Below are 26,251 nucleotides of genomic sequence, written 5' to 3'. Positions count from 1 at the left end.
AAGTAAGGGATAATCTTGTGTGCATAGTGTTGTGTCAGTGTGGGTTATTTGTTGTCGACTCTCTGGATGGTCCAGTTGTTGAGCAGGTGTCTGAGGAAGAAGCCAGACGACAGGCGGATGTTTAGGCTGAGCCCTGTGAAATCTACAGAGAGGCATGGATGAAATTATTCTGGCCCTTCTATTCAGGATTACTTCTTCATGTTTTCCTCTCCTTTGTCTGGAAATGTGATGTAATTCCCTGTCACAGTAATGATGCAGTTCAAGTCAGATGCTGTAACCTTACATTTTTGGTTTCCTCACTTCATTAGCCTGACCCTAACCTCTGTTTGAAGCTGGATTCTGTGTTATTTCATTAAATATAAACTAAAATGATCATTATCAACTCAATTTTTTAAATCGTTAAACTTTTTGCCGATTGATGGTTGAACCACCTTACTGTGTTATTGGCTTTATTTTCAGCAGTCCTGTTGATTTCACTTTTGTTTAAACCATTGACTGTGTATAATTATGGATGGTGCGTCATGTTGTAAAAAAATGAAACCAAACTAATTTTATTTTGAAGCCAGAGTCTGCGCAAAAGCAACCTGACTGGTGTTGCCGTGGAATTGGTGTCATGCCTCTTCCATTAACCAAAGCACACATTTCACAGTTGACAGCAGAACAGATTCTTGTGCTGATTTGAAGCCGACACTTACAGTTGATGAAGGTCTAGTGACTTTCGTGTTAGTGTTAGTCACGTTGTCTTTCACCATTCCTCCTCCTGTCTGCAAATCAAGTGATGAATTTTCCAGGGGCCACTTTTACCCAATTTTTTAATAACAAAGCTGTCAATCATGATGTCACACCTCCTCTTTTTTTGTTATTAAATGACTAAAACTGAACTTCTTCAGAAGGTGATCGCGTGCATATAAATCAGTATGATAAGAACATGTTTTAGAAACATTTATTTGACATGTATTTCAATTTTCTAGATTTAAATATCTCATCTGTAATAATGGAGGAGGTGAGCTTCATGACAAGCATACAGTCAGCAATAATAAAAATGACCCTTGAAAACATTTCAAGTGCTTGTATCATGTGAAAACTTCCTGTTAGAATTGTCCCAGGTCCATTGATTCCATCACTATGCCCATTTAGCCAATAGATGTCTTCAGAGCCAGTAGCGCCTGGTGCGATAATTGGTCATGCCGCCTCTGGTTGGATTACAAGACCAGAAAAATGCAGATCTGGCAAACGATGCTCTCTTGAACAAGCTTCCAGAGGGTTTCTCCACAATCTGAGAGAACGACTGGCATCTAAATTCCTCTTCTTTTTTTCACTCTCAGCGTCCACATGTTGCCAGTCAGAGAGAGCAATGATAGACATCAATCCTCTGTTGCTGTCATCACTAAGAACTGTACTCTGCTCGAGAAGAGTGCAAACAACAGGGCTGGCTTTAACAGCTGTGTCTGACTCCACGGGGACGTTAGGCTCCATGCACATCAGATAAGCACACACACAGGGAGGCTTCAGCATACATGTACTCTACAAGCACACACACACACAGTTTAAGGCTAAGGACTGTCATGATTGATGAGAGTGTGGAATGTGATGGTGGATTCACATGTTCTGAGCTACCCAGTGGCACACGCTGTTTATGCGTCCTGGATTCCTTGAATTTTACGAGTTTGACTTACATGGATTTATGGACACAGGGCCGCTGGCTCAGAGAGATGGATGAGCCACGCACACCCTGTGGCTCTGTGATTTTATCCCACTGTTCACCTGTGCACATCTGTATGATCGCTTGCTTGGGACAAAGAAGAAAGTTCAGTTAATCAATCAAAGTTATTCCCAGGTCTTGGAGTGCACAGGAAAGAGGCCTCCTTTTCTTTCATTCAAGCTGTTGCTGCCACTCATGTTAAACACTCTGTTTCTGTGAAAATGGAGTTCAGAAATTTCTTTCACTTGGCAAAAAACCTGCTGAGAGCCGAGCTGTGGATTCCTCTGACATTGGTTGGTGTGAATGGAGAACAAATCACGGCTCCTCTTAAGTCGGGAGTTAACAGGCTGATGATAAGGATTTGATAGAAGGAGGTCAGCGTTGCAAACTGCAGATGTTGACATGTCATGACAACAGCCAGGTGTCTGCTCCCCTAACGTTTTTTTTCCTGTCTCTCTCTTTTCCTATGACTGTCTGTCCACGCGAGCAGCTGTGTGCAGCTACGGTGTGTGCTTCAACGGGGGCCAGTGTCGGGAGGGATCCACGCAGCTCTGTGACTGTTCCTCAGGGTTTAACGGACCCAGCTGCCAGTATGGTGAGTGGAAACATCCTGACTGTAGTAATAAAGGATGAGGAATAGATATAATAGAAGAAGAAATCATAAAAACTCTCCACAGGATTGATTGAAACTGATAGCAGCTTGCTGCTTGATTAAAAATATATTTTTGGCTCTTTGCATGAGTCTACAATTCCATTTCATTCAGTCTCTCCGCTGAGCTCTGTTTCAGCAAGTTAATGAGAATCTCCTCACATCAGCAGTTGGCCTCTTCACCAGCAGTCCAAGTATTTTATCAGCAACCCCATTGTTAAATTCTGAGCTGTTGAAGTAAAACAGCGGAGGATTCTGTTGTTTTTCTGATAACACCACACGACAGGAAATTCTTCTTGGTGTCAACTTTTCTACCAGAATAATCTATCTCCTGCTGAAATTAGGCCGTCTCTAACACTGCAGACTGTTACATCAGACAAGTTCATAATGACGGGAGAAGTCATGGTCCGTATCTGTCACGATAGTCTAGCTATACTAAGGTCAGCATCCAGCGTCTCCAATCTTACCAGCAGCATTGTCCACATGTGATTCTTTCAGCAGTTTTCTGCTGCAACATTTTTAGCCTCCTGACACCTTCTAACACACTTCTAACTGACTTAAATGACCTATGATCAGGCTTGCAGCACTCTGGTGGTATAGAGTCTATACCACCAGAGGGGTGTGTGCTACTTAAGCTAAACTGGCTTACTTTTGATTACTTCATGCATGAATGAAAGACGTAATGATAAGCATAGAGGATCAATGAAAACACACATGTGGAGGTTTTTTTTTTTAAGTCTGCTGGTTGCATTTTTTCAAGCTGGTCCCAAATTACCTTGCATAGGTCTTTAAGAAGATTGAAGCCACCTGTGGAATGTGGAGTTTAGTGTTCAGCAAAATTTACTGTATAGATTTACAGGTAATTGAACACATAAACACAATTAGATATAGGTTATACTCTGTTTAACACCAAGGAATGATTGCATTGTGTTTGTTGCACAATCAAGAGTCTTGGAGATATGTGAGGTTTGACCAACTGCCTGCACTGTTATAAAAAGTCCTCACTGTGAACTCATCAAACATGGCATCTTGGTCGTAAGCCCAAAGCTTCAAAATAAAGGGGCATGTCAAGAGGGATGGAAGTCTGATTGGCCACCCCAGGGGCCACCCTAAAAGTCTAAACTATGGTTTCCTACTTTCCTTGTCAGAGGTGAGACTTAAGCTAAAATCAACTATTTGTCTGCATTGCAACCCTTTGCACAATCTTTGCATTTTCTTCCAGCACATTTTATTTAGTTTGAACTTGAATTGTAGATTAACATAGTATCTGTTTGATACTACTTAACTGCTCTTAAGCACTGCCCTCTCTTTGGATTTCACATTTTTGTTTTTTGTCACTTGCCAAGCAACACGAAAGACACTATGAAATCTAGTTTGAACATCGACAGCTTCCAGACTGTAGAAATTGAATTGAATTGCATTCCAAACCACTTGCAAACGTTGCTTGGATTGGTTTTGCAAAAATCATATTTCATGTGGTGCTTTAGCGGGCTAGACCTCCTGAAATCATCCTAGATACAATCTGTATTTGCCAAAATATCAGTTTGGGTTTGTGTTCTGAGCAAGGCCCATGAGTCACTTTGATCACAGCTTTCACAGAACGGAGCAGCACTGCAGTGGACTGGCATATTTCTGTGACTAATATGGTATATCATGCTGCACTGAGGTGAAGCAAGGGCCAGGGGCACAGTGAGGTGTAATACGCCTCAACCTTTACTCCTCACTGTGAAAAACAAACGTTAAGATGTCTGTTGTTTACTTACTGGAATAAATACATCTCTTTTTTGCAGTTAGATTCCTTTGTTATGATAAGAATGATTTTTTTGAACTCCTTTGACCCTCAGCAGTAGATGAAAGATTTGTCAGTAAAGTAGACAGATGTATTTGATTTATGTCTGTTTAGTGACACAAGACAGACAGAGCACAAGAAGAAACGTCAAAGCTGTTAGTGTAAATGATCGGTCCATGAGGAATCTGTCAAAATATCCTCTTGTGCGTGAAGAAGACAAAGATAAAGGGAAAGAAAGAAATATCTGTGCTGTCTGATTTTAACCATTGGTCCAGTTTTTGAGGTCCTTTTTCTGACTAGAAAACTATTCTGAAGATGTAAGAGAACTAACTCACCAAACACATTTATTGGTGGAAAACATACTGTTACCTCTTCTAAAAAATGGAATAAATACTAGTTGAGTAAATCTTTATTTGACACTAAGGTACTCAGTTGTGTTTCAAGTAGTGGTATCAAAGCATTGTAAAAACAAAGAAAGAGGTCCTAAAGTAACTGTAACTCCTTGCAGTCTGCATTAGGACAACTTCCAATGTTTGTACTGTATATCAGTGAAGCTAACAATTAAGTTGGTTTCAATCCCCTTCAGTGTTGCTTTCAGGCAGCTCCTCAGCTCCACAGTTTGATATCAATTCAAACATCAACATCCCCCTCCTTCCCTTCCACACATTTAGATCACCCCGCATTGTTCTTCTATTTGAATGATAGCTGTCAACAGTGGGCACCTAGGGGCCCTTGCTAGTGGAGAGTTATGCAGTTAACGCCCATACCCTGATCCTCCCACTATTGGAGGCTATCAGCCCGTAAACTCTTTGGCAGTTATATTACTCTGTGATTGGCATAGAATGGGCTGCAGGATGATGGGGTGTTGGGATGTTGGTGACTCTGCCTCAGTGGGGGTTAACATTTAAGAGGATGGGAGTCAGACAGGAATACTCTGCCAGCTGTCCCTTCTTTTTTGAGGTACTGCATGTGCCAAATACAGGTCAGTTCAGAGTCAAGAGGGCAGAGGGAAGAGCTGCAGGCTGAGTACAAAGTGTCTCAATTGAGGAACAGCAATAACATCACTCCCAATGAATGACTTTGTTAACTAATGATGGCTTTGATATACTATAGTTAGCCATCATAGAAAACACCATGGTATTCAGGCACATACAGCTTAGTTACTTTGTCACATTTTTGAGCCCTCAACAAGGATCTTTGTTCTTTAGATGATGGAGCGTCTGAGCTCTATCAAGGAGCGAGTGAACTGTTACAATTTCATCTTTGCCAGTGCATTTTTTTTTTTGCCCGTCTCTCAAGCTAGACCAATGCATTTAACCATTAGCTTCCATCATACTTTAGCTAAAATTAGCTCTCAGCAGCTGCCTAGCTAGAACCATTAGCAAGGAACTTGCTAAATGCGAATGGTTACTGTAGGGCTGGGCAATATTGAAAATTATGTTATCACGATAAAACATTTCATATCAGTCGATATTGATAATTATCACAGTAAATATCAAATCATTATTTCATTTAAATTTAAATGCAGATTTTTGGTCCTGAGTGAAAGTTGAAGAAACCAGACAGTTTGTTAGTTTGTATCCGGATTTAGTTTTCTGATAAATTTCTTGAATGCATCATTTCTGATGGTGCTAACAGGAAGCAGGTGTTTTGTGTATATATCATATATATCAAATTGTGCACTGTGTATTACTTTGGTAGAGTATGGTTGTTAGTTGTGCACTCCCCTTTAAGATTACTAAGGGTTACAGGCAGAGTGATATTGTTTCCAACAGTGCAATGAATGCATCATTGTCGTTCGGTGTTCCGTTGTACTACGGTCGCAGTGAACATTAAACGTGTTCAAAAAGGAACAGCAGAAGTTGTCTCTGTGTTATTCCCTTACCCACATCCTGTAAGTATATTTAATGAATTGTATTAAGTTAGTAGTTAAAGCAGAGTCCAGTTTTCTTCCGTGCTGCTGTCCCTCGTCTCAGCTGTGTTTACATTCCGCTCTGAACATCTTTAAGCCCCGCCAACCTCTCACCCCACGACATGATTGGCTGTTCAATGCCTCTTCTACTACTGTCTAATGTTGGGCGGCAACTAGCGATTTAGGCTCATTAGCGCCCCCTCCATTTTAAGTGGTCGGCGGTGTAATTACATGTTTATTTATCTAATTTTTTTTATCAAAATGTTTTATATTTATATCGAGAAAAATTATATCGAGATAACTATCGCTATTGAATTATCGCCCACCACTAGGTTACTGTACCTTCTGTGTTGTACAATAGTATAGGAAAGGTGTAATTGGCGATTGGTTATATTGACTATAAAGTGGTTAAGTAGCTTGCTGAAGCTTAAATTATCTTAGCTGATAAACAATCAAATACAATATGTTTTATTTTCAAATGTTATGAATTTTCCTCTCTCTCTTTGTCTTCATACTCTCTCATAAGCAGCATTAGCATTCCGCCTCTCCTTTGGTAACTCTAATATTAGCTAGGAACATGCTGTTTTGCCCTCTCACTCACATCTTTCAAAAGCAGTGATTTCATTCTTCAACTTTAATGCTTTAAAGCCAGTGCTTGGAAGTGGGCGAATGCTAACATTAGTTTTTGTTTATTTGAAATAATACCCTTCCTCTTCACTGTGCGTCATATTTTTGAATTCAAATGAAAACTATCTGTCAAATTTTCTCCCCAACCTGGGAGCAGCATCACATAATAACACAGCCTCTCTGCCTGCACATGACGTTTGGAGAAATATGGCTGCAGAATCTATATGTTCTGTTGGTTACTGCTATTGCGGTGTACAGGCTTCCCACAGCTGTCAATCACAGCTTGCTCGCTGTGGTCATGTTTACATAAAAGCTGAAGCCACAGCAGAGGATGTGGCCAAGGGACGTGTATGGAGATTCACTCATTGTTTAATCTCTTTTGATGGTTCTCGGCAGTGCAATCATTCCTCTGCCATTGGATGTGGTGACATCCCTTCCAAGTGTGTTTGATGTGGTTCCTCCATGTTTGTCTGTAGAAATTGGTGTGTGTTTATGTCGTTCAAAGGGGCTCATTAGTGCCTCGCTCTCGATGGTCGTCTGTGGCTGTCATCTGTTTTGATTTTTATTCACGTTCTATCTCGGTTATGTGAAAGACAATAATTAAAGAGTTTCTATAATACTGCTTTAAGTCTGTAGTTAAGCCAGGACGGGGGCCTAGAGACTTTTCTGGTCTTTTAGAGACAATAAATGAAATTTGTTTGAATGAGTCATTGTACAGTAGATCATTTTATGGTAATATCATTTACATTACTGATGTAGACTTTTCAGGATAGATCATTGTACATGTGTATTGTACTTGTCTTGTTCAGCTCTGTAAACTAAAGCAGTAACTTTTGTTGACATTGAGAATTTATAATCAAGTGTTCTAAGGTCCTGAATCTTACTTTATATCACCTTCTTTTTCTGAACGAAGCAGTCCTATGTGAATATGATTCTTTTGCTAGCTATTATTACCCATAATAATACAATCTTAGTAGACTAAGCTGTAGTTTTATATAGAATAGCTGCCTAATGAAGGGAAAAACAGCCTCTTTAGCTCCCATTTATAAGATTTAACATAATCACATGAATATAATGGATCTATTATAGAGTGGCAATGTTTTTTGTTGCTACATACTTGTGCTTACGTAGTTTTAACTCTGTCTCCGCTCCCGAGCCCTTTAAAACTCTCTGTCTTGTCTTTATCTCGAGGGATTTAGTCACTTGTTGCCTGATGCACTTGGTATTCAACCTGTCATCAGCAGACAAGTGTGGGATCAACAGCCTCCAAAGCTTTTAGACCTCTGGCAGAGCAGATGTCTTCATACCAGCTGACATCTGGGCTCAGCTGCAGACTAACAGACAGACAGACAGACAAACAGAAAGGCGGGCAGACACTTTTTGTCACATGAAACTGAAGCGTCTCTCTTCAAGAATCTTGAATCATCCATTAAAGCTGCTTATTGTGTCATTGTCTGTGGGGAAGGGTGAAACAAAGGTTTTCCAGAATGCATAAAACTGATGGATTGTGTAACTGGAGTTATTTGAAACAGATATATAGAAATTTAAATCCTTCATAAAAGAAGGAGAAAATTCCAAAAGGACAAACCTGATATACAACACACTGTTTATTTGCTCCTTTCCCACAGTTTTAATTCATGACGATTGGGCTTTTGTTGACCCAAACTTCTTTGCTGAAAGAGGTCTCTCTCTCTGTTGCCGCTATAATGTCAAGTTTATCTGATTTGCTGCCTGTGACTTCTTAACCATAAGTTCATATCTCGGCTGGGTTTGGGGTCATTGCGGTGCCAGGAGGACCAGCTTGTTCTAGAAATCACTCAAGACAGTCTGTCTACTGATGGCCATCACCATCATCATTATACTGTAATGTTAACTTCAAAGCAGGCACCCAGGCAGCCTCTCTCAGCCACAGCCATGTCGTGTCAGAGGCTTTTAGTCAAAGTGTTTCAAACCATCTGTTGGGTTACCTACATACATCCAGCAAGACCATCATTTGAATGAACTCTGAATCATACCTGCACTGTACAAAGCGAATTACTTCGAAAAATATAAGAAGTGCTATGAATATTTTTAGAAATTTGATATTTTATTGAAGAAGTTTGATATATATACAAAAATTGGATTTATCAAATTCAACAAATTATTACCAAATGCATAATTTGAAATGTTTACAATTAAATTATTCTGTTTGCTTCATTAATAACACATTACATGATTCAATCTTTTAACCAGAGCTAAAACCAGAGATGGAACTTCATACCAGGAACAGCCTTTCCAATAATCCAGACAGACCATCTCCAAATGAATGTGCATGATGTCATCACAGCTTCAGTTGGGCTTATAATAAGATGATTGGAGATCTAAACATTGAGGCAGCTTACTTCTACTAAGCCTGTTGGTGCATGACGTGAGTCCCCCACACTTCCCACACTTGAGTGGGTGAGGTGCTGAGAAATAGCACAGTGGCAAAACACTTACCTTGAATCCCATATCAAACAACTTCTTACCCTTTCTAAACATTTGAACAGCATTTTTGTAATCACATTGGTAAATAAGTAGTGAAAAGTTGGAGTACTCATTTCAATCAGAAGAGAAAAGTAAGTGAGTTAACAGTAAATATTTATTCTACAGAGTTGATGTGATATTGATTTATTGTCAGAGTCTTTTTGGCACTTAAACTCAAGGTAGTTAAAAGGTGTCGGCAGTAAAACCTATCCCCCTGTGGAGTTCAGACACTAGTGGTGGAGGTTTGTCTAAGGCTGATGTGATACTATAGCTGATTAAAACGTGAAGACTGGGTGGTGACGGGGAGGTAAAGGGTCGTACGTAACAGTGGCATGAACTGGAGGAGGAGAAAAGCATATTTAGAAAAAGAAAGTGGAGGGAGTGGAGCAGTGGATAGATATGACCAGGTGATGAGCACGGCTTATGATTGCAGGAAAATATGAGTGATTGCAGAGAAATGAGTCTTCTTCCTGACTGAACTTTCACTAGAGCTCCGTGTAATTTATAACAGTACCACCTGTTCACGCCCAACACTAGCTTTACCAACTTCAGTATCAAACTTTAGCCTCCACTTCAGAATTTCAATTTTATCATACAGTATATATAATAAATGTCCTGTTATGTGCTGTTTCCCATTAAAAATAGTTCTATCTGTTTTAATCTTTTGCAGGTAATACAAGAATCTTTTGTAACTTCCCAGTGAATTATTTTTGCGCTGTAGCGTTTCTGCAGTTAAATCTACAACACTTGTAGTGAGGATAGGAGATAACATTTAGCCTTGTTTTTTCAGTCCTGCAGGCCTTCTCTCAACACTTTGTTTTCTTTGGTTCCATCTAGGAGATGCATTGTTCAGTGTCATGCTTGTCAGCATGGTAGCAAGGTCAGGACAACAACCCTGGAGCTATTGTGAGAAGTCATTGTCTGGTTAAAGGACACCTGACTGGCGCAGAACCTTTGAAGTATAAAAAAATGAACTGTGGTCATCTGGTCAGAACTTCAGTGCAAAACAAAAGATAGATGCTGAAAACTTCAGACGTACAATCATAGTGTCATTATTTATTTTTCAGTTACCTATTGTGACAGCATTATCTGATTAGCACAAAAGACCTTACACATCATTTTCTTGCTGTATCAGTCTCTCAGTGAAAAATATGTGCTTCAGTTTATTTTGAGAAACTGACAAGTTTGCATGTTGTAGTTTTGGTGAGTGATGATGCTTTCAGAATTTGCACTTTGCTGTACCTCTGTTCCTGCTCTGCTCTGCAATTATTTCAAACTCAATAGTGGTCTTTCCTCCAGCTCCTCCGTGGCCTGTTGTAACCTGCCTTTCATCACCCCTTCTCTCACCTCACTCAATGCAGACTTAGCAAATTACCTGAAAGTTCTTAAACTGCTCCGTGTTTGTTGACTTTTTATAATGTGTATATCTTTCCTGCTCACAGGCAGGTTTCCTTTTGCTTGTGCACGCAAGGTTTATTCCTTCTTTGCATGGTAATTACATAAGCACATTAAGGCCAAATGTGACCAGAAGATGTGGGTGGTTTATGTCTCCCAGATGTTAAATCCTAGTTAACACATCACTGGCATGTTAGCCAGAAGTGTTGCAGGACTTTGCAACAAGGCAATAGAGATGTGCTTGTCTGTTTTAGTCTTATAAAGTAGAACATGACCAGTAAAAATTGTATAATTAGTTTAACTCTGTGCCTAGTTATCCTGATTTATGTGACAGTAGTGACTTTCGTGATCTCCCTCTGTGCTCAGGATTGCAGGGGGGTAGGGAGGTCAAAGGTCAAGCCAGCACTTGGACATGTGTGTGTCCTTTTAGCGCAGCCTCGAACTTCCACGACTGCACTTGCTGATAATGCACAGCCGGAATGCTAGTTGGCATCTCACCCTGTTTGAAAATTTTGGCTGCTTGCTATCATTACTGCTGCTTGTCGACCAATCAGAGAGTGAAAGGAGGCGGAGGCAGTGACACTGCTGCTGTCATGTTATGGTCTACATGGGGCCATATTGCAAAGGAGAACATCCATTTACTGTACAGTTAAACCATTTCACCCATGCCGCTCACTCTAACATGTACGAGTTTGCTTCGGTTGATCAGTAAGGAAACACTCTGTTTTTTCTTTGGCTTAATACAAAGTGTGTCTGCTCCCGATATGTTCAGGACCACTCAAGGATGTAATGAGAGAGGTGCTTTCAGTGTGTCAGCCTTGGGAGCCTCCCTATTGTAAAAATAAATCCCCAAACTCTTAGTCCCATTGAACAGTTTTCACTTAGGATTAAGGAAAACATTTGGGAAACCTCAATGCTGAGCTAGCCAAGCGCTTTCACAAGGAAGTGCCCCAAAAATGAAACATATGTTGTGGTCTTCGTTACTAGAGATGGGAAAGTTTCCTTTCTCCTACATTGAAGTTTGATAATTTGATTAAAAAAATGTAGGTCCATGAGGTTGGAAGAGATCCACATGCATCTCCTGTCAGCCTAGGGAGAATGTTAAAGTTGGTTGCAGCCCTATCACTGAAGGAATTTTACAAGCTGTAATGTCAGGTTTCCTTAACACAAAACGTGTATGCATCTGGTGTTGCCTTGGTTCCAGCTTTGTGTTGTATCAGCACCTTATTTGGCAACTTTTTTAGTATGCACCACTAAAAAATCCTATTGGCGATGGTAGGCAAGTAGATTTTGGAGCATTTCTTGGAATTTGATGCACATTTTTATATGCTGATGGAGAACACAAGTCACTGCTGAGTCTTGCGTAAGCTTCAGCTAAGTAATCGTGGCTCCTTCCTCTTGTCCCCTTGTAGTCATCATTTTTATGCTCTTTGAAGTTGTCTTTGATTAGATGTGAAAAATCTACCAATCATGATGAGCAGAACTCCCAGGCAAAACCTTGAAGCTAGACCTTAAATTTAAACCTCATTTCAGCTGTGTTACAACTGGACTTCGATCGACTCATCTTGCTGTCATCTAATCTATTATTGGTTGTCTAATGGCAATAGCTGCCAGATTTCTTGGGATCACATTGGTGAATGTTCAAACTCATCTGGTCGGGTGCTTTAAGGCAACTCTAGATTACTGACTGGTCAAGAGGAATTGTCACTGACACTCTACAAGAGGGACATGCTGAAAAACCCACCACTTGATAGTTTGGTTGAACAATCCGGTACCACTTTGCCAAGAGTTTGTGATCTGAGTGCATCATGAACATTTGAATTGTATTAAGCATATAGCAAAGGTTAATTGATTATTTTATGTTTTTAAAAGCTCCTGACTACGTCTGTGTCTCGTGTCGACACAAACATGGCTTGTATCTACAGCATTATTTCACAACAAAGGTCAGCTTAGCCTCACCTCCGGTAAGCAGGAAGTATAATGAGAGAAAAACAAGGTAGGGGAAAGTCAAGTCAAGCCAATGCCTGTACGGCAGTAGTTTTATGTCCTGAGTAAAGTAGAGGTTTGATTCCAAATTCATCTTCTAAGACTACAAGGCAAACTGAAAGCCAAAGCCAAACTTGTAAAGAAATTCTTTGATTGACAGTTTTAGCTCTGTGATTATTCATTCCCTCCAGTTACACAATTAGATTACAGTGTAGCTGTGTCCAGGTCAAATTCACTTCCACCTTTGGCTGCTTCATCATAAGAGCACTCCAGGAGTGTCACACCTTAAATGTTCCTGTTTTCTCAATCTACTGTTCATAACAATTGGGAACTGTTGGCTTGGTAACAGACTACAGACACTTTCCCATAACTCACGTTATTATCAGTTATATTGGTCTGATTCCCAGAGGTAAATACGCATGGAAGACTGTAAAGCCTTAAGGTTGTAAAGCTTTGATTTGGCCAGCTGTAGCAGTTTGTCACTCATGATTGGTGAGTCCATACTCCACTAAAGGGGTCAAAAGGTGGTAGGCATCAGGGCACTAGGTTATATAACCATAGTATAATGATTTCCACATTTGGGTAATCTGCTCAGAATCCGGCTGTTATGCCTTTAAAGTAATTTTATAAGCAGGAGAGAAAAAGTTGTAAAAGTAAAATGGCTGATAATGGGATAGTAAACGTCTACAAAGATCACAGGCCATCTAAATCATTTTCAGTGTTTCCCTTTGCTCTCTGATGGGTTTACCAGCCACAGCTGAAATGGCTGTGAACAGGTTGAAGTCTGCTTTTTCACTTAACTCTCAAAGAATTACGACGTGTTAGATTTTAATCTTAAAAAGAAGGAAAAAAGTGAGGAATTTTGGAATGAGGGCTGTTAAAGAGAGAACAAGGTCAAGCGGTGACATAATTAGACTGCTCATAATTCATAGGATGTTTTGATTTTTTTTAACCGTACAATCCCTTCCATCGGTAATAAATTGGTGCTTAAATGGACCATTCACCAAGTTACTGACATGTTTTCTGTTTTTTCGCCATGTGAAGGTTTAATCCGGTCCTTTGAGAATTGTTAGCAGCCAGTAAAGCGTGACTCCAGAGCAGCTGAAATGAAGGAGGTCATGGAGATGTAGGCACTGTTGGGAGAACGAGAGGCTCTAAGCAAATGTTTTCTCACACATTCTCCACATCATGTTCTGAACTCCTGTTTGTCTTGGTTTCGTTACAGTTAAAGTATGATAAAAGAAACATGGTATAAGAAAAACGAAGTCAAACAAGACAGAAAAAAAGATCTGTGACCGTCTCAGTTTGGAAAGTCATGTTTTGAGATGACAATTTTTTTTTTAAATTCACTAATCCTTTAGTCCATGAGGTTCCAAAAATTAATGGAAAATACCTTCAACTCTCACATCTCTCTTTTGTTTGTTTGTTTGTTGTTCGTATCTTGCTTCCTTTGAACAGTCAAAAGTATCCCTTATTGTTAAGATTTGCTGTGGAAGATGAAAAAATGAGTGTTTCTTCAGCATGCTGTAGTTTGTCTCGTCTATCACCTACCCCGTTAGTTGTTCCTCTTTCGATGTCAGCTCTCTCATCCTTAGAGATGTATTGGCTAAAACCATGAGAAGTAGAGCATTTCCATACATTTCCCTGAAGTCAGTAAAGGCATCACTAATGAGAGGGAGTGTGTTGCAGTCAGGGTGGGGTCCATCCTTGCCCACCTACCTGCCACTGCATCCTGTGCAGCACCCTAATCTCCCATAATTGCGCTGAGTCTGGGCTCCCACCCTGTCTCATTAGGCTCTTTACAGCATTCCTGATGAAAGGTCTCCACTGGTCACGCTGGGGGCGAGGGCATCAAGTTTGTGTAAATTAGCAGTGACAAGAGTTTGCAAAATACAATTAGTGGAATAATGAGCGTGGACTGATCCCCTTCATCAGCCAGCAGTCCTCTGATACCATCTCTGCTACCTTTTTACTCCCATATCTTCTGCTGATTTGACCAAATCTGCATTTGCTGCCTTTGTTCCTTCTTATCAGCTGCGTTTCAATCCCACTGAGCCAAACATTTCACTTCTTATCTCTGTTTTCCCTTCTCCTACAACATTATCTCCTCTATTGTGTATTATCTCCACATAGGAATCTCTAAACCCTTGGGGAACGTCCAAGCGAGAGTTGTCTGTCTTTCAGTGCATGGCCAGCGTCTCACTGATGTTTCATGAGGTGTGAAAAGCAAATGCTCACCTGAGAGAAATGTAATGAGACAGGGTCAGTCGCCTGTCAAGTCAGCAGTTTTAATCTCATTACAGTAGTTGTTTTATCCTGTCCTGTGTCAGAGCAGACGGATTCTCTGCTGTTATTGCTATAGTCAGAGTGTATTACACTTACATTTCAGTCAGAGAAACATGTCTCCAACTATCTGTTTGTTTATAGAAGTTAGATTTGGCAGAATGATCTCTGGTCTTCAATCTAATGTGATCCAGAGGCAAAACAAAGAAGTCTTAGTACTGCATTCATTGTAGATGATACAGTCCCATTAAAATATACAGTAGCTCTTGGACCCTTGGATCAGTTCAGCACATCTCCACTGAATATGACTGGATATTTCTGTACAGCTGGTGGCCAAACAGCTCATGAATCATCATGGTGATTCATTAAGGAAGCAGGAGAGTCAGCAAAACACAAGCTGCACTAACAAGTGCTCTCCCTGTGCTGGTAAGTTCTGGTAAAATGTATTTTGTTATTTTACATAATTTTAATAGTATCCCATACTTATTCATCTTTGGCCAGGCTGATTTGTTTGCCTCTTGCTGGAATCTTTAGATTCCTAACACAGAGATGCTGCACTGAAAACACAAATGTTCTTTGGATATTTGGATGCATACTTCTTGATCTATGTGGAGCTCCTATCGTGTTGTGACTGTTCTGCTACCATGCTAGGTGTAAAGACTCAAAATGCATACAAAAAAAAGTTAATTCTAATCAAAGATGATGCATCCCAGTGCTGCTAAAGCAGGTTTTTTCCATAAAGACTGATCTCCTTTCCCCTGAATCAGATGTCGCCAGGGGGTTGTGTATTTTACCGTGATTCCTTTCAAGTTCAAACAACTTTGAAACTACGTAGTGCACGTGAAGCAAAAATAAGAACTTCGATGTTTATTCCTTCTGTACACCTTGAGCATGACAAACTGTCATGTATCTGCCACCTTTTGCCCCTTAGGTAAACACCTCAGAGCAACTTTCCGTCCACTAAGACCCTGAACATACCACAGCAGAACATCTCACGCATGCCACAGAGAGGGAAACAGGCTGGAAAACCATAACAAGTAATTTTTGGATTTATGCTGGCCTCCATGTGTTTTCCCAGGCACTCCAAACGCCTGGTCAATGCTGAAAAAGACAGGTCCTAACAGGTAGAGCGCAGATAGAGCACACGCAAAGGGTCAGGGGTTGATCCCCTGAGGTCCAGCAGGTATTTGCTCCTCCTGTTCGTCTGTGTAGATCATAAAATGTTATTCTGGAGACATGCAAAGGTCTAAGCAGCTGGCCTACTTTCTTAACATTGACTGACTGTAAAAATGAGTGGCAGGAGTCAGAAACCTTTGGCTTATCCTCAGTTTTTTTGAAGTGACATACTTCTTCCAAAGAGTTACTGCTCTGTCAGGCTTCTTAAATCAAACCAGTACAGTCACAACACTGATCTCTGTACAAGCAGGCAAGACCTATGTTTCCAGTTTGATGATCCCAACGGTGAATTGTTATTGTAGCTGTCAGAAGAAGAAAATGAAAGCTTACAGGGGTGAGAAGCAGCTTGTTCTTAGGAAATGGGATATCCTAGAACACACATATACTCAAGTGAGGTCCTTCGAGCACACACACTCGTGCGTACATGCTTTCCCCCTGGTGCAGTGAATTGGATCATCAAAACAGGGATTAGAAGAGTTATGGACCCAGTGAAGCAGAATGTTCACCAAACAATCTTAAACACTGCATTAAACACTTTGATGTCCTACTTAAAAACCCCTTGTGGTCAAACATGAGAAACTATAAATCTCAGGGCTCACTGTCTTGACTCGCTTGATTGATATTTTTGTACCCAAGAGTCAGACCGCCTCTCAGCGCTTCTCTCAGCACAACAGTCTGCTGTTTGTCTGCGGTTTCTTGTCAACACAGGCCATGAGAGGAAGTGAACATTAACAAAAAACAGGAGTAGTTTAAAAAGGCAGATAAGAAGAGGATTTAGATTATGCTAAACTGCATTTTCACATAAGAAGTGTTCTATTGAAGGGAAGCTCTCATCATGATCCAGTCCAGCTCATGGTCTGACACACCTGCCCGCAAGGTAAAAACATGTCAGGGCGTATGCTGCAGACACTTCATAAAAGTAGTAATGGTTTTTAGAACTGCTAAATCTTTTTGTGGCAATTAAAGGGACTGTTCAGGGTTTTTAAGCGGGGTGTGACTTAGCAGTAGCAAGTGTATTATGTACAGCAGATAACAGGCAGTGGAAGCTAAGCTATGTAACTCTTCTTTTTTTTTTTTTTCTTTTTTTTACATAAATAAAAATAAAGACATAAAAAAAAACTGCCCCCCCACAAAAAAACAACAACCCACAAACAACCTTTTTTGGGACTATGTTTTTTTTTTACTTTTTTTTTACCAGGTTGATTGATAACAACCTCTTACAACCCTACCTAAAAAAATCGGAACTTTATCTTTAACTTAAGTCAGCATTGATCTATCTGCTGATTATTGTTTGGATTCAATGGTTCAGAATCTGCTGAAAAACACTCAAACTGATAGCAAATGAGCATTAAAGTATCCTGGAACCTGAATGGCACATCATTAAATGTCTTTTGTAAAATCAAAAGTTATTTTACTTAAAGAAAAGACTACATAGAGCAATTATTTCATGAAAATAAAGCCTTCATCAATCAACCAATCAATCAGTCTTTATATATATTGTGCCAATTCACAATCAATTCTATTGCAAGGCGGTTTACAAACAGAGTGGGTCTAGACCGTACTCTATGTTAGTTTATTAACAACAGGACCTAACATCAAGACAGGATACGATCCAGTCCCATCTTACAGACAGGACTCAGTCTTATATCATCTTAATCCTCCATGAGCAGAGCACTTTGAGCAGCATTGGGCAAGTTACAGTGGCAAGGAAAAACTTCCTTTGAACAGGCAGAAACCTCAAGCAGAACCAGACTCAGCCATCTGCCTGAAAGTATGTGTACTATTTGCAGGGATTTCAAAGAATGCTAATAGACTGATCCTAATGCTTAAGGCAGTTAGAGTCAGCAGGTCTCATATTAGCATTTACAATAATGCAATGTTGCTAATAGGGGTAGGAATGAAAGTGTCATTTATAGCCATTGGAGTTGGACTGTTCTGAGATTAGCATTGTAGCAGTGATGATAATGGTGAGGTAGTCTTTATGGTTGGAATTTAATATTCTTTTGAATGATAGATCAAATCAAATAACGAAGGCAGCTGTATAGAAGACGGTATCAAACTGGGTTAACTTCAGATTACAAGACAAATAAAAGATTTTGTCGACTTTGATTGTAGTGTGATTTTATTTACAGTATTTAGAGGTTAAAAATGTTTCTACCTTGGCTTCCCTACTGAAAAATACTTTACTCTGCAGTGAGACTTTTTTGCTCCAAACTTAAGACTGAGTGTTAATGACTTCATGGAAACATTGGAGGTTCGTGAAAGGGGGTACAAATGTCTTCCCTAGATATATATCATAGAGGTCTGTTTGTGGTTGGCCCGTCGTCATTAAACAGGGCATTTTTCACTCCACTGGTTCCTGGAAAGCCACACCACGTTCGAATGACAGAGCAGCTTAACAGCCAAGCTGCCACCACAGCCACAATTAAAGAGCTTCAGGAAGAAAGTGGTACCAGAACTGGCACTAAAAATGTATGAAATAGGAAGGGGCGTGTAAATTATTGAATGCTCTTTGGTGTAAGCCAGTGTGGTGAACCGAAGTGACAGATGTTTCCTTAGAGCGGGCGCGCTGACAAGCCAAGTGTGGGCTTTAATTTTGAATTATTATATTGTGGTGGCTGTGTTTGAATTCCATGATGAATGAAAGAGGGCAGTGTCAGCTTCATAAACACACAGCAGCACATCTGGAATATTGTTGATGTAGCAGGAGATTAACAGCAGGGGGCAATGTTGAACCTGAGCTGGAGACTTGCAGAAGAGATGGAGAGAAAAAATCTCATTTATTTTATTTTAAATCATGTTCTAGTTTTAGAAAGTTATTCCACATCTCAGTCAGTTGAGTATCATTCGGATATTGACCCTGAACAAAAGCTGTTTTTATTTCAGAATAAGTCATCGAGCATCACTTGTTCGCACAGACACTTTACTTGAAATTTTGCACTGCTGCAATGATACGCCACAAAATTATTGCATTCAGAGCTTCTATATGTAATTATTTTATTTGTGCAGCATTGCCCCAAGTAAAACGATTCCTCATAACAACCATTCTTGCCAGTTGTGATGACACCCGGCTCAAAAAGTTAGCACACTTCTCCATCTCTGCTCGTTCGCCTGTAGTCTACCTGAAACTGTTCCATAGCTCAGGGACAGGATCTTGGCAGCCTTACAAGGAAACCTAAGAATCAAAGTACTTACACAACATAGACACAATGACCCAAACCACAGAGGTAATACTTTGATAAAACACTTTAAATGCATCTTTGGGATGCTACCTAAGAGGGTGCATGTGAAATCCACCAAGAGTTATGGATGCCATAAAATAACTTTCAGCTTGGGTTTGCATAAATCACTGGTTTATCGCTTTCATTTGAGCTTCTTCCAGGCAGCCTTGTGGGGCTGCAGTAAAAGGAAGCATGTCCTGCAGGAAAAGCAAGGCCAGTGTGTTTGTGCAGCACCTTTCTGACAACAATGCAGTTCAAGCTGACCCTTAGAACAACATTTTCAGGGTCATCTCTACTGCAGGTCAAAGGTGAGGATGTTTCCTGTGAGAGTGTGAAGTAAACTGTCAGTTTCACTTCATAGACAGTTGCTTGGTCAGTCAGTCGTCCTCCTGTGCCATGTGCAGGTCAACTACAGAGAAATCATCATTTCAGTGAAACCTCAGTGACTCAAACACGTCTCACCGAGTCTCCAGCTAAGCCCCGTCTTTATAGCACCTGGTAAATGAAAGCAGCTGTGAGAACAGCAGGGAATGTGGACAGGAATGAACACCAGCAAAGCACGTTATTACACCAGCAGGCTTTCAGATCAGGACCCTAAAAGGAAACAAGGTTAGGTTATCCTCTGACTCCTGATCCTTGATGAATACTGCAATTTTCCGGCCCATGACCTCCTGAGATAACATCGGAGGTCTGGCGAACTTTCTCGGCCCCTCATGGCCTACGGAGACTTCAGCTTCGTCCTCCTCCTGGGAGCGGTGGCTGTCATTCTTATCTCAGGAAGTCACACAATACAGCCGAGGAATGTAAACCCAGAACTCTCCTGCAGCTGAAGACGCAGAGACATAAGCAAAAGTTTTAGCCAAGTCACTTTTTGTTTCTAATTCTTTACCTGATTACTTTGGAACAGAGCGTCCACTGTGGGGAAATACAAGGTTTCAGTTATTTAACAGATGTGTTTTTGTTTTGTTTTTTATTTCAAGAAGACATAACAGCATGGAGCAATTTGGCACTTACTCATGTGTTGTCCTCATAGAACAATGCACAGAAACTCCACCTTCGTATGATTTGGAGCACTTCAAGGTTTAGATCATAAAATCGTCTCAATGAAGTTGTATGTGCTGAGATACAGACTCGTTTTTATTCATAAAGTCAGCAGAAACTAAATAAAACTGTCTTTTTTTTATCTTTAGCTTCTTTGTTCTAAATAATTTGAGCCAGTTTCAGTCATGGTGGTCCACCTTGAGTATGTAACACCACAGGAAACCGTGAGTACACTGCAGTAAAATACAAATCACCAGCTCTGATACATTGAAACTGTATTTTGGTGCTGAGTTTTAAGCTAGTTATGACACAAGCTAAAATTATACATGATGCCTAATGAGCAATAAAAGCCACCAAGGCCATCAAAAAAACAGATTGACAGTTCCTTTTTTGTCATTTTTAATACCTGTTACTGCTTCAAAAAGGGTAGGCGTCAGACGACACAACTCAGGTGCATGCAAATGTTCACCGTGAGTTGGCTTTAAAAGGATGATGGGTTTTTCTGTAAGAGAGCACAACTTCCACATGTACAGGGTGAGATCAGCAGAGAGATTAGAGGTATTACTTTGTCCACAGGGGGCGCAAAGATCAACACCAACACAAAGTTCCTCACTGTAGCTTTAAACACAACAAACCGAAGCATTCATTTTGGAAGACATCCACATAACTTTTCTTGCTCACGTTGCACATTAGCGTAAATTAAACTTTAGAACTCATTTGCCGTAGCATAAAGCGTGTGGATTTTGTCCTCCATCCAATACTGTGAAACCACCTCAGGAGAGAATCCCTTCCTTCCAATATAGACAGGAGGAGCAATTATAGTGGCCAGTATCTCTTTCAGTTGATGACCGGCCATGTGAGTATAACTTTCAGTTGACAGTAAAACTACACTTTAATTGATTTGTTAATCATGGAGGTAATTGCTCAATAATAGAAGATGCTATTATTTTCTGTTTGGACTGATAGTTGGCCAGAACATTTAAGAATTCACCGCAGGCTTTCTAGTTGTTATGCTTAGAAGGCTAAACAGCAGCTGGTGATGGCGTTACATTCATCTTACCAATATGACAGTTGTATTGTTTCTTAGTCTACTTATTTAGAAGAAAAGTAACAGCATTTTGACTTTGCATTCTTTTTTACAAGCACATAGGGAGTTATTATTTTGTTAGAATAAGTTTTCATTTTGTGTGCATAAGTTATTATCTTGTAGGCACTATGTAATCAGCATGTGGGAACTCGCATTATCTTGTAGGAACAAGTAATTATCTTGCACTTTCTTGTTAATATTGTGTGCACAGAAGTAATTATCTTGGACGTTCTTGTTGATATCTTGTGCATGTAAGTTATTATCTTATGCGCACAAAAACATTTTCTGTATAATAATAATAATAATAATAATAATGATAATTCATAGGATTTATATAGTGCTTTTCTTAATACTCAAAGTTGCTTTGCATAAAATAAAAGTAAAAATAAAAAAGGGAAGATAAAACAAAACAAGGACAGAGATTAGGCGGGGGTAGAGGTCATGTGTTGTATGCTTTTCTATCTATCTATCTATCCATCTACAGTATATATATGTATAAAATCTTCACTTTTTGAAACTACAGGGACTCCATAAGGTTAAAATGTTCACTTGCACTGAAGATATTTAACATTTGGAGCCCTTATTTTTTTTTTACCAAGACAGAAAACTTAATTTCACTGACTCATAATGAATTAGATTCATTTTAATTGACTTTAATAATGAGTCCTCATGTTGTCTGTCCGCAACATTCTTATGTTAGTCCTCCACTTGCCAGGAAAACTTGTGCCACATTTATCAAACATCTCCTCACCCCCACATGGTGAAACAGTCCTGTGTGGTTCTCCTTGCATGTGTTTGACCCTGAGCTCTGGCCTTTGACTCAGACCTGGGGCGTGGATCGGTCTGCAGACATACTACTGTGGTTCAGGCATCTGATTTCTTTTTGTAAAACGTGCACACGCACACACACTCTCTCCAGGTGGCTCAGGCCAGGGAGAGGAAACCTTGTTGGATGTGATGCTCAGGGAACATGGCTGATCATTTAACACCTCTCCCGTGCTTTAAAGAGGCTCCAGCTCTTGTTTCACCCCTTTAGTTGCGTCTGATCACTCTGCTGAAGGTGTAGCATGCTGACGGATTGATGGATGTGAGGGCGACATGACATGAAAATGGCGGCGTTGCCCCCTGGAGCCAGGTGAAGGTGCAGCCCGGATCATGTCTTCAGAGGTCGTTGAGTTTAACAGTTACAGGGGAAACTCTTACTTGCTTTGAAATCGACAGTGCTGAAACTACATATTAATGTTAACCAGGTCCATGTCTCTTTTTTGTTTATTTTGCTGAGGTTTGAACTTTATTTTCATACTAATGTGGTTGTCATTGTTGAAGAAAACACGAAAATTCAATATAAGAAACTAAACCAAAACAAGCAGCCCAGAAGAATAAAACTGAGGCTCATTTCCATATTAAAAAGTCTGTGCATAGTTTTCCTTCTAATGAGTTTCTTCTGCCCTGCAAACTTTGGCTGAAACACCCATCCTTAATACTTTATCAATGCCCCTGCAGACTGTCAGTTTCCACTGCTGTGTAACGTCTTCTCCTCCTGACCCGAAGCAGTTCAGCATTCCTGCTCTCTCATTGGGCAGAAAGATGGGGAGAATGATGAGCGTGACTCTGACCCAGGGCAGACCCCTGCTCTCGGTTCTGCACAGGTGTGTGGCCTCGGGGGGGTTAGAGAGAGAGAGGGGGAGCTAGATGTCCTCACACACACTCAATACAACACAGTTCACAGTTCTGATACAGAGAGGTGTCCCTCGGGTGTTTAATCCTGCCGTGGACTTCAGGTCACATTGAACTCGGTCAAAATCACATGTCAGCTTTCATCTGCTTGCTCCTGCATATTTTTCTTCAAACGTGCAGTTATTAGGCTGCGTTTTTTTGCAAGTTGGATGAGCTGTAGGCAGACACTCTTTCACTCCACAACCTAGACTCATTAAATTCAACTCTTGTGGTGTCATGTTCAAATGAGGTGAGCAACCAGAATTTGATCTTTTTCAGCAATTCATTTGGTCTGGATGAGAATAAAGTGAAGTAACGGAGAAATAAATTGATAAAGATTTATGTTTCATTATAATAAAATGTCCTTGTAATGTTAAAGGTTATATTTATTACATATTGAGTGCCCTGTAGGTTTCATGACTGCTTTTAAACATGTTGCAATAGAAGGAGCGCACTGTATTTGGTGTGAACATTTCCAGATGTTGTAAACTAAAAGAGAAATCATTTAATTACCCGGCTGGCATTGCAGCGTAACGAAAATTTGCTAGAGTGGGGAAAATGTTCTATCAAGCAGTTTTCTTTGCATCCAGACTCTTCTGCTTTACTGTAAATCTGCTCTTTTGGACATAGAGAAAGTTTACAAGCTGATTAGTGCCAAGTGAATGCTTGCTCCCATTTTCTCCATGGCCTTTAGTTTTCAGTCCAAGATTCCTCCTGCTGGCACGGTGAAGGAAACAGAACAGTGTCGTCAAGTCTAGCGTAATCTCTCCTTACAAACCCCCATATGAACAAAATATAGCATTAATGCAGCGAGTCCTAAAACTGCAGCTTGAAACCAAACATCCTCTGACACATTGTTCTTTTCATTTCCAATTTTAATACCTCATTACGCAGAAGCTCTGCAGCTCTGATTATGCTACAAGCAGAACTGTCAGCGCCTGCGTCTGACCCCTGTCATTCGGAGCAGTTTGGGAACAGGAGGGAAAGATTTTATCAGGTTTAGTTGATGACAGCTTTGGCAGGATATTTAGCTGATGGAAATGAAATGGAAAAACTGTGACTTTTTGAGGAAGTGTGCAGGATTTTTTTTAACAGCATGCCATGCTTTGCAGAGGAGGAATTAGCAGGTTAGAGGCAACAAGAACATGCTCTTACTTCTTTTTTCCCCTTTGTCCCTCTCAATTAATGGCTTGATTTATTTTCATTCTGTCTTGGATGTGTTATATATTTTTCCTTTTTTATTTTCCTTAAAGTTTATGCTGAGAAGACAAGTTTAAGGGTGGAAGCACACAGTCTCTTGCAGTAATTTGTACGAATTTCCAGGCACTTGAACACTTTCCACACTAACTCCGTCCTAATTTATTCATGGAAAGTATTTGAAACTCAATCAGACTGACATGTGCGTTTGCTGCTCAAAAAAGGTCAATGCTGTTTTCACTCAAACTCAAAGGTCATAAACAAGTTTTGCTGTTAAACCACAACAGCTCTTTGCACTTTATAAAGTCATGCTTTTGATTGTGGTCTTAATGAGTGCAGGATTAACTCTGTTCTTTCCTCCCCCTGTCAGATGTAAATGAGTGTGAGGAGACCAATGGAGGCTGTGAGGCTCTCTGCTGCAACACCATCGGAAGCTTCTACTGCAGGTGTCCTCCTGGACTGAAACTCAATGAAGATGGCAAAACCTGTCAAGGTGAGTCTGTGCTGTATGTGTTTGTTAGTGAGGTTAGGTCGTAAATCAGTTATATAACAGTATCAGTTACATTATACAAGGTGTGAGGCTCCTTGTTATTACCCTGCACAGCCTTAACATCTGGTACAGCCTTCTTAGCGATTGACAAAATTAATATAATTATCTCCAAAAAGTTTTCCTCACTACACATTCTAGATATGAATTTCTTTTGCTGCAATTATCTTCTCCACATAGTAATCTTCTGACTTTTCCTCTAACATAAGCATCGGGATGATGCTATTTTTGAGTTCAAAGTTGCAGAAACTATTATGTGGTTTCCTGTAGGGATGTTCCAAAGAGACTAATTTCCCAGGCATTTAAAATGACATTTAAATTCAAATTAACTGAACAATCTAAATGTTAGAAAACACTCAGATGTAGTCAAAGTTGCTATTTGTCTAACATGGCTAAACAGTGGGTTACAGAGGCAGGTAAACAATATCAAATTGATTTTCTGAGTGTGGCTACTGGCTACTGTTAAAAGAGCTAGCCCCACCAGACTTCAGTCCTCCCAGAAGGTTAACATCCACATGCATGTTCTGGTTACGTATTGCTGCAGTTGAGTTAACCAGGCACAGCCTACATACAACTTTATCTCCATTTTCTAGATCAAAATACTGCCAAGCTGCAAGATGCCATCTGATGTCTGTGCTTGTTTACATCAGGGTAGCAGAGCATTACAGCCTTATGGCAGAAGTCCTTAACCTGAGCTACGGCCCTGGCTAGTTGCTGGTGCAAAACAGCCTACAGTGTAAAAAATGATTTTATTTATTTGTTTAACCGACTAGTAATCCTGGAGTTGACTAGCGAGGTTGACAATGTTTAATCGTTTAGTCGACAAAGTTTGCATATCTAGTTCCCAGAAAATGATGTTCCTTACAGTCCTTACTTTTGAATTTTAACAACTTTGCTCATTCATTTTACTTTTCACCTTATTCCATCATTAAAATGTGTTCTGTACCTTGGTTTTGTCACAAATACCTGCAAACATATCAGCATTGTAGTCCATATTGGTAAATTGTGCCACTTGTGTTAATGTGGTGGTTACTTAAACATAAGTTTATGAGATTTGATAATTTCCATTTCAAATAATGGACCCCCTGCTACTGTCATTATCATTTTTTTTTTGTCAATATACAATGCAGTTACACAGACATATTTTTGCTTTCCTTGTGCATTTTCATGCCTTCAGTAGAAGAAGAAGAAAAATGCATGCTTTATTAATCCCAGGGGGGAAGTTCATTTTTTTCACTCTGTTATTGAACATGCTACACAGACACATAAAACAGAAATACACACAGACTCTGACATGGAGGGATGTCAGAGTGTCAAGGGGCTACACATAAAAGTGCACCTAGAGCATTTGGGGTTTAGTGCCTTGCTCAGGGGTGCCTTGGCAGTGCTCACAGATTGTGCTCCTGCTGCTCTCCAAG

General features: G+C 40.1%; 1 protein-coding gene across 1 annotated transcript in view; it reads left to right on the top strand.

Moving 5' to 3' along the window:
- The window catches only part of megf6b (multiple EGF-like-domains 6b), a 72,035-nt gene that overhangs the window by 9,614 nt on the left and 36,170 nt on the right, over nt 1–26,251 (top strand). Inside the window, exons 4-5 of the mRNA XM_034682108.1 lie at nt 2,193–2,297; nt 24,657–24,779. Of these exons, the coding sequence (XP_034537999.1) occupies nt 2,193–2,297; nt 24,657–24,779 (228 nt within the window). The remainder of the gene's footprint in view (nt 1–2,192; nt 2,298–24,656; nt 24,780–26,251) is intronic.

This window comes from Notolabrus celidotus, chromosome 1 (genome assembly GCF_009762535.1).
Source record: "Notolabrus celidotus isolate fNotCel1 chromosome 1, fNotCel1.pri, whole genome shotgun sequence".
Lineage (NCBI taxonomy): Eukaryota > Metazoa > Chordata > Actinopteri > Labriformes > Labridae > Notolabrus > Notolabrus celidotus.
The sequence above is the reverse complement of the archived record's forward strand: the minus strand, read 5'-3'. Positions and strand labels throughout refer to the sequence as shown.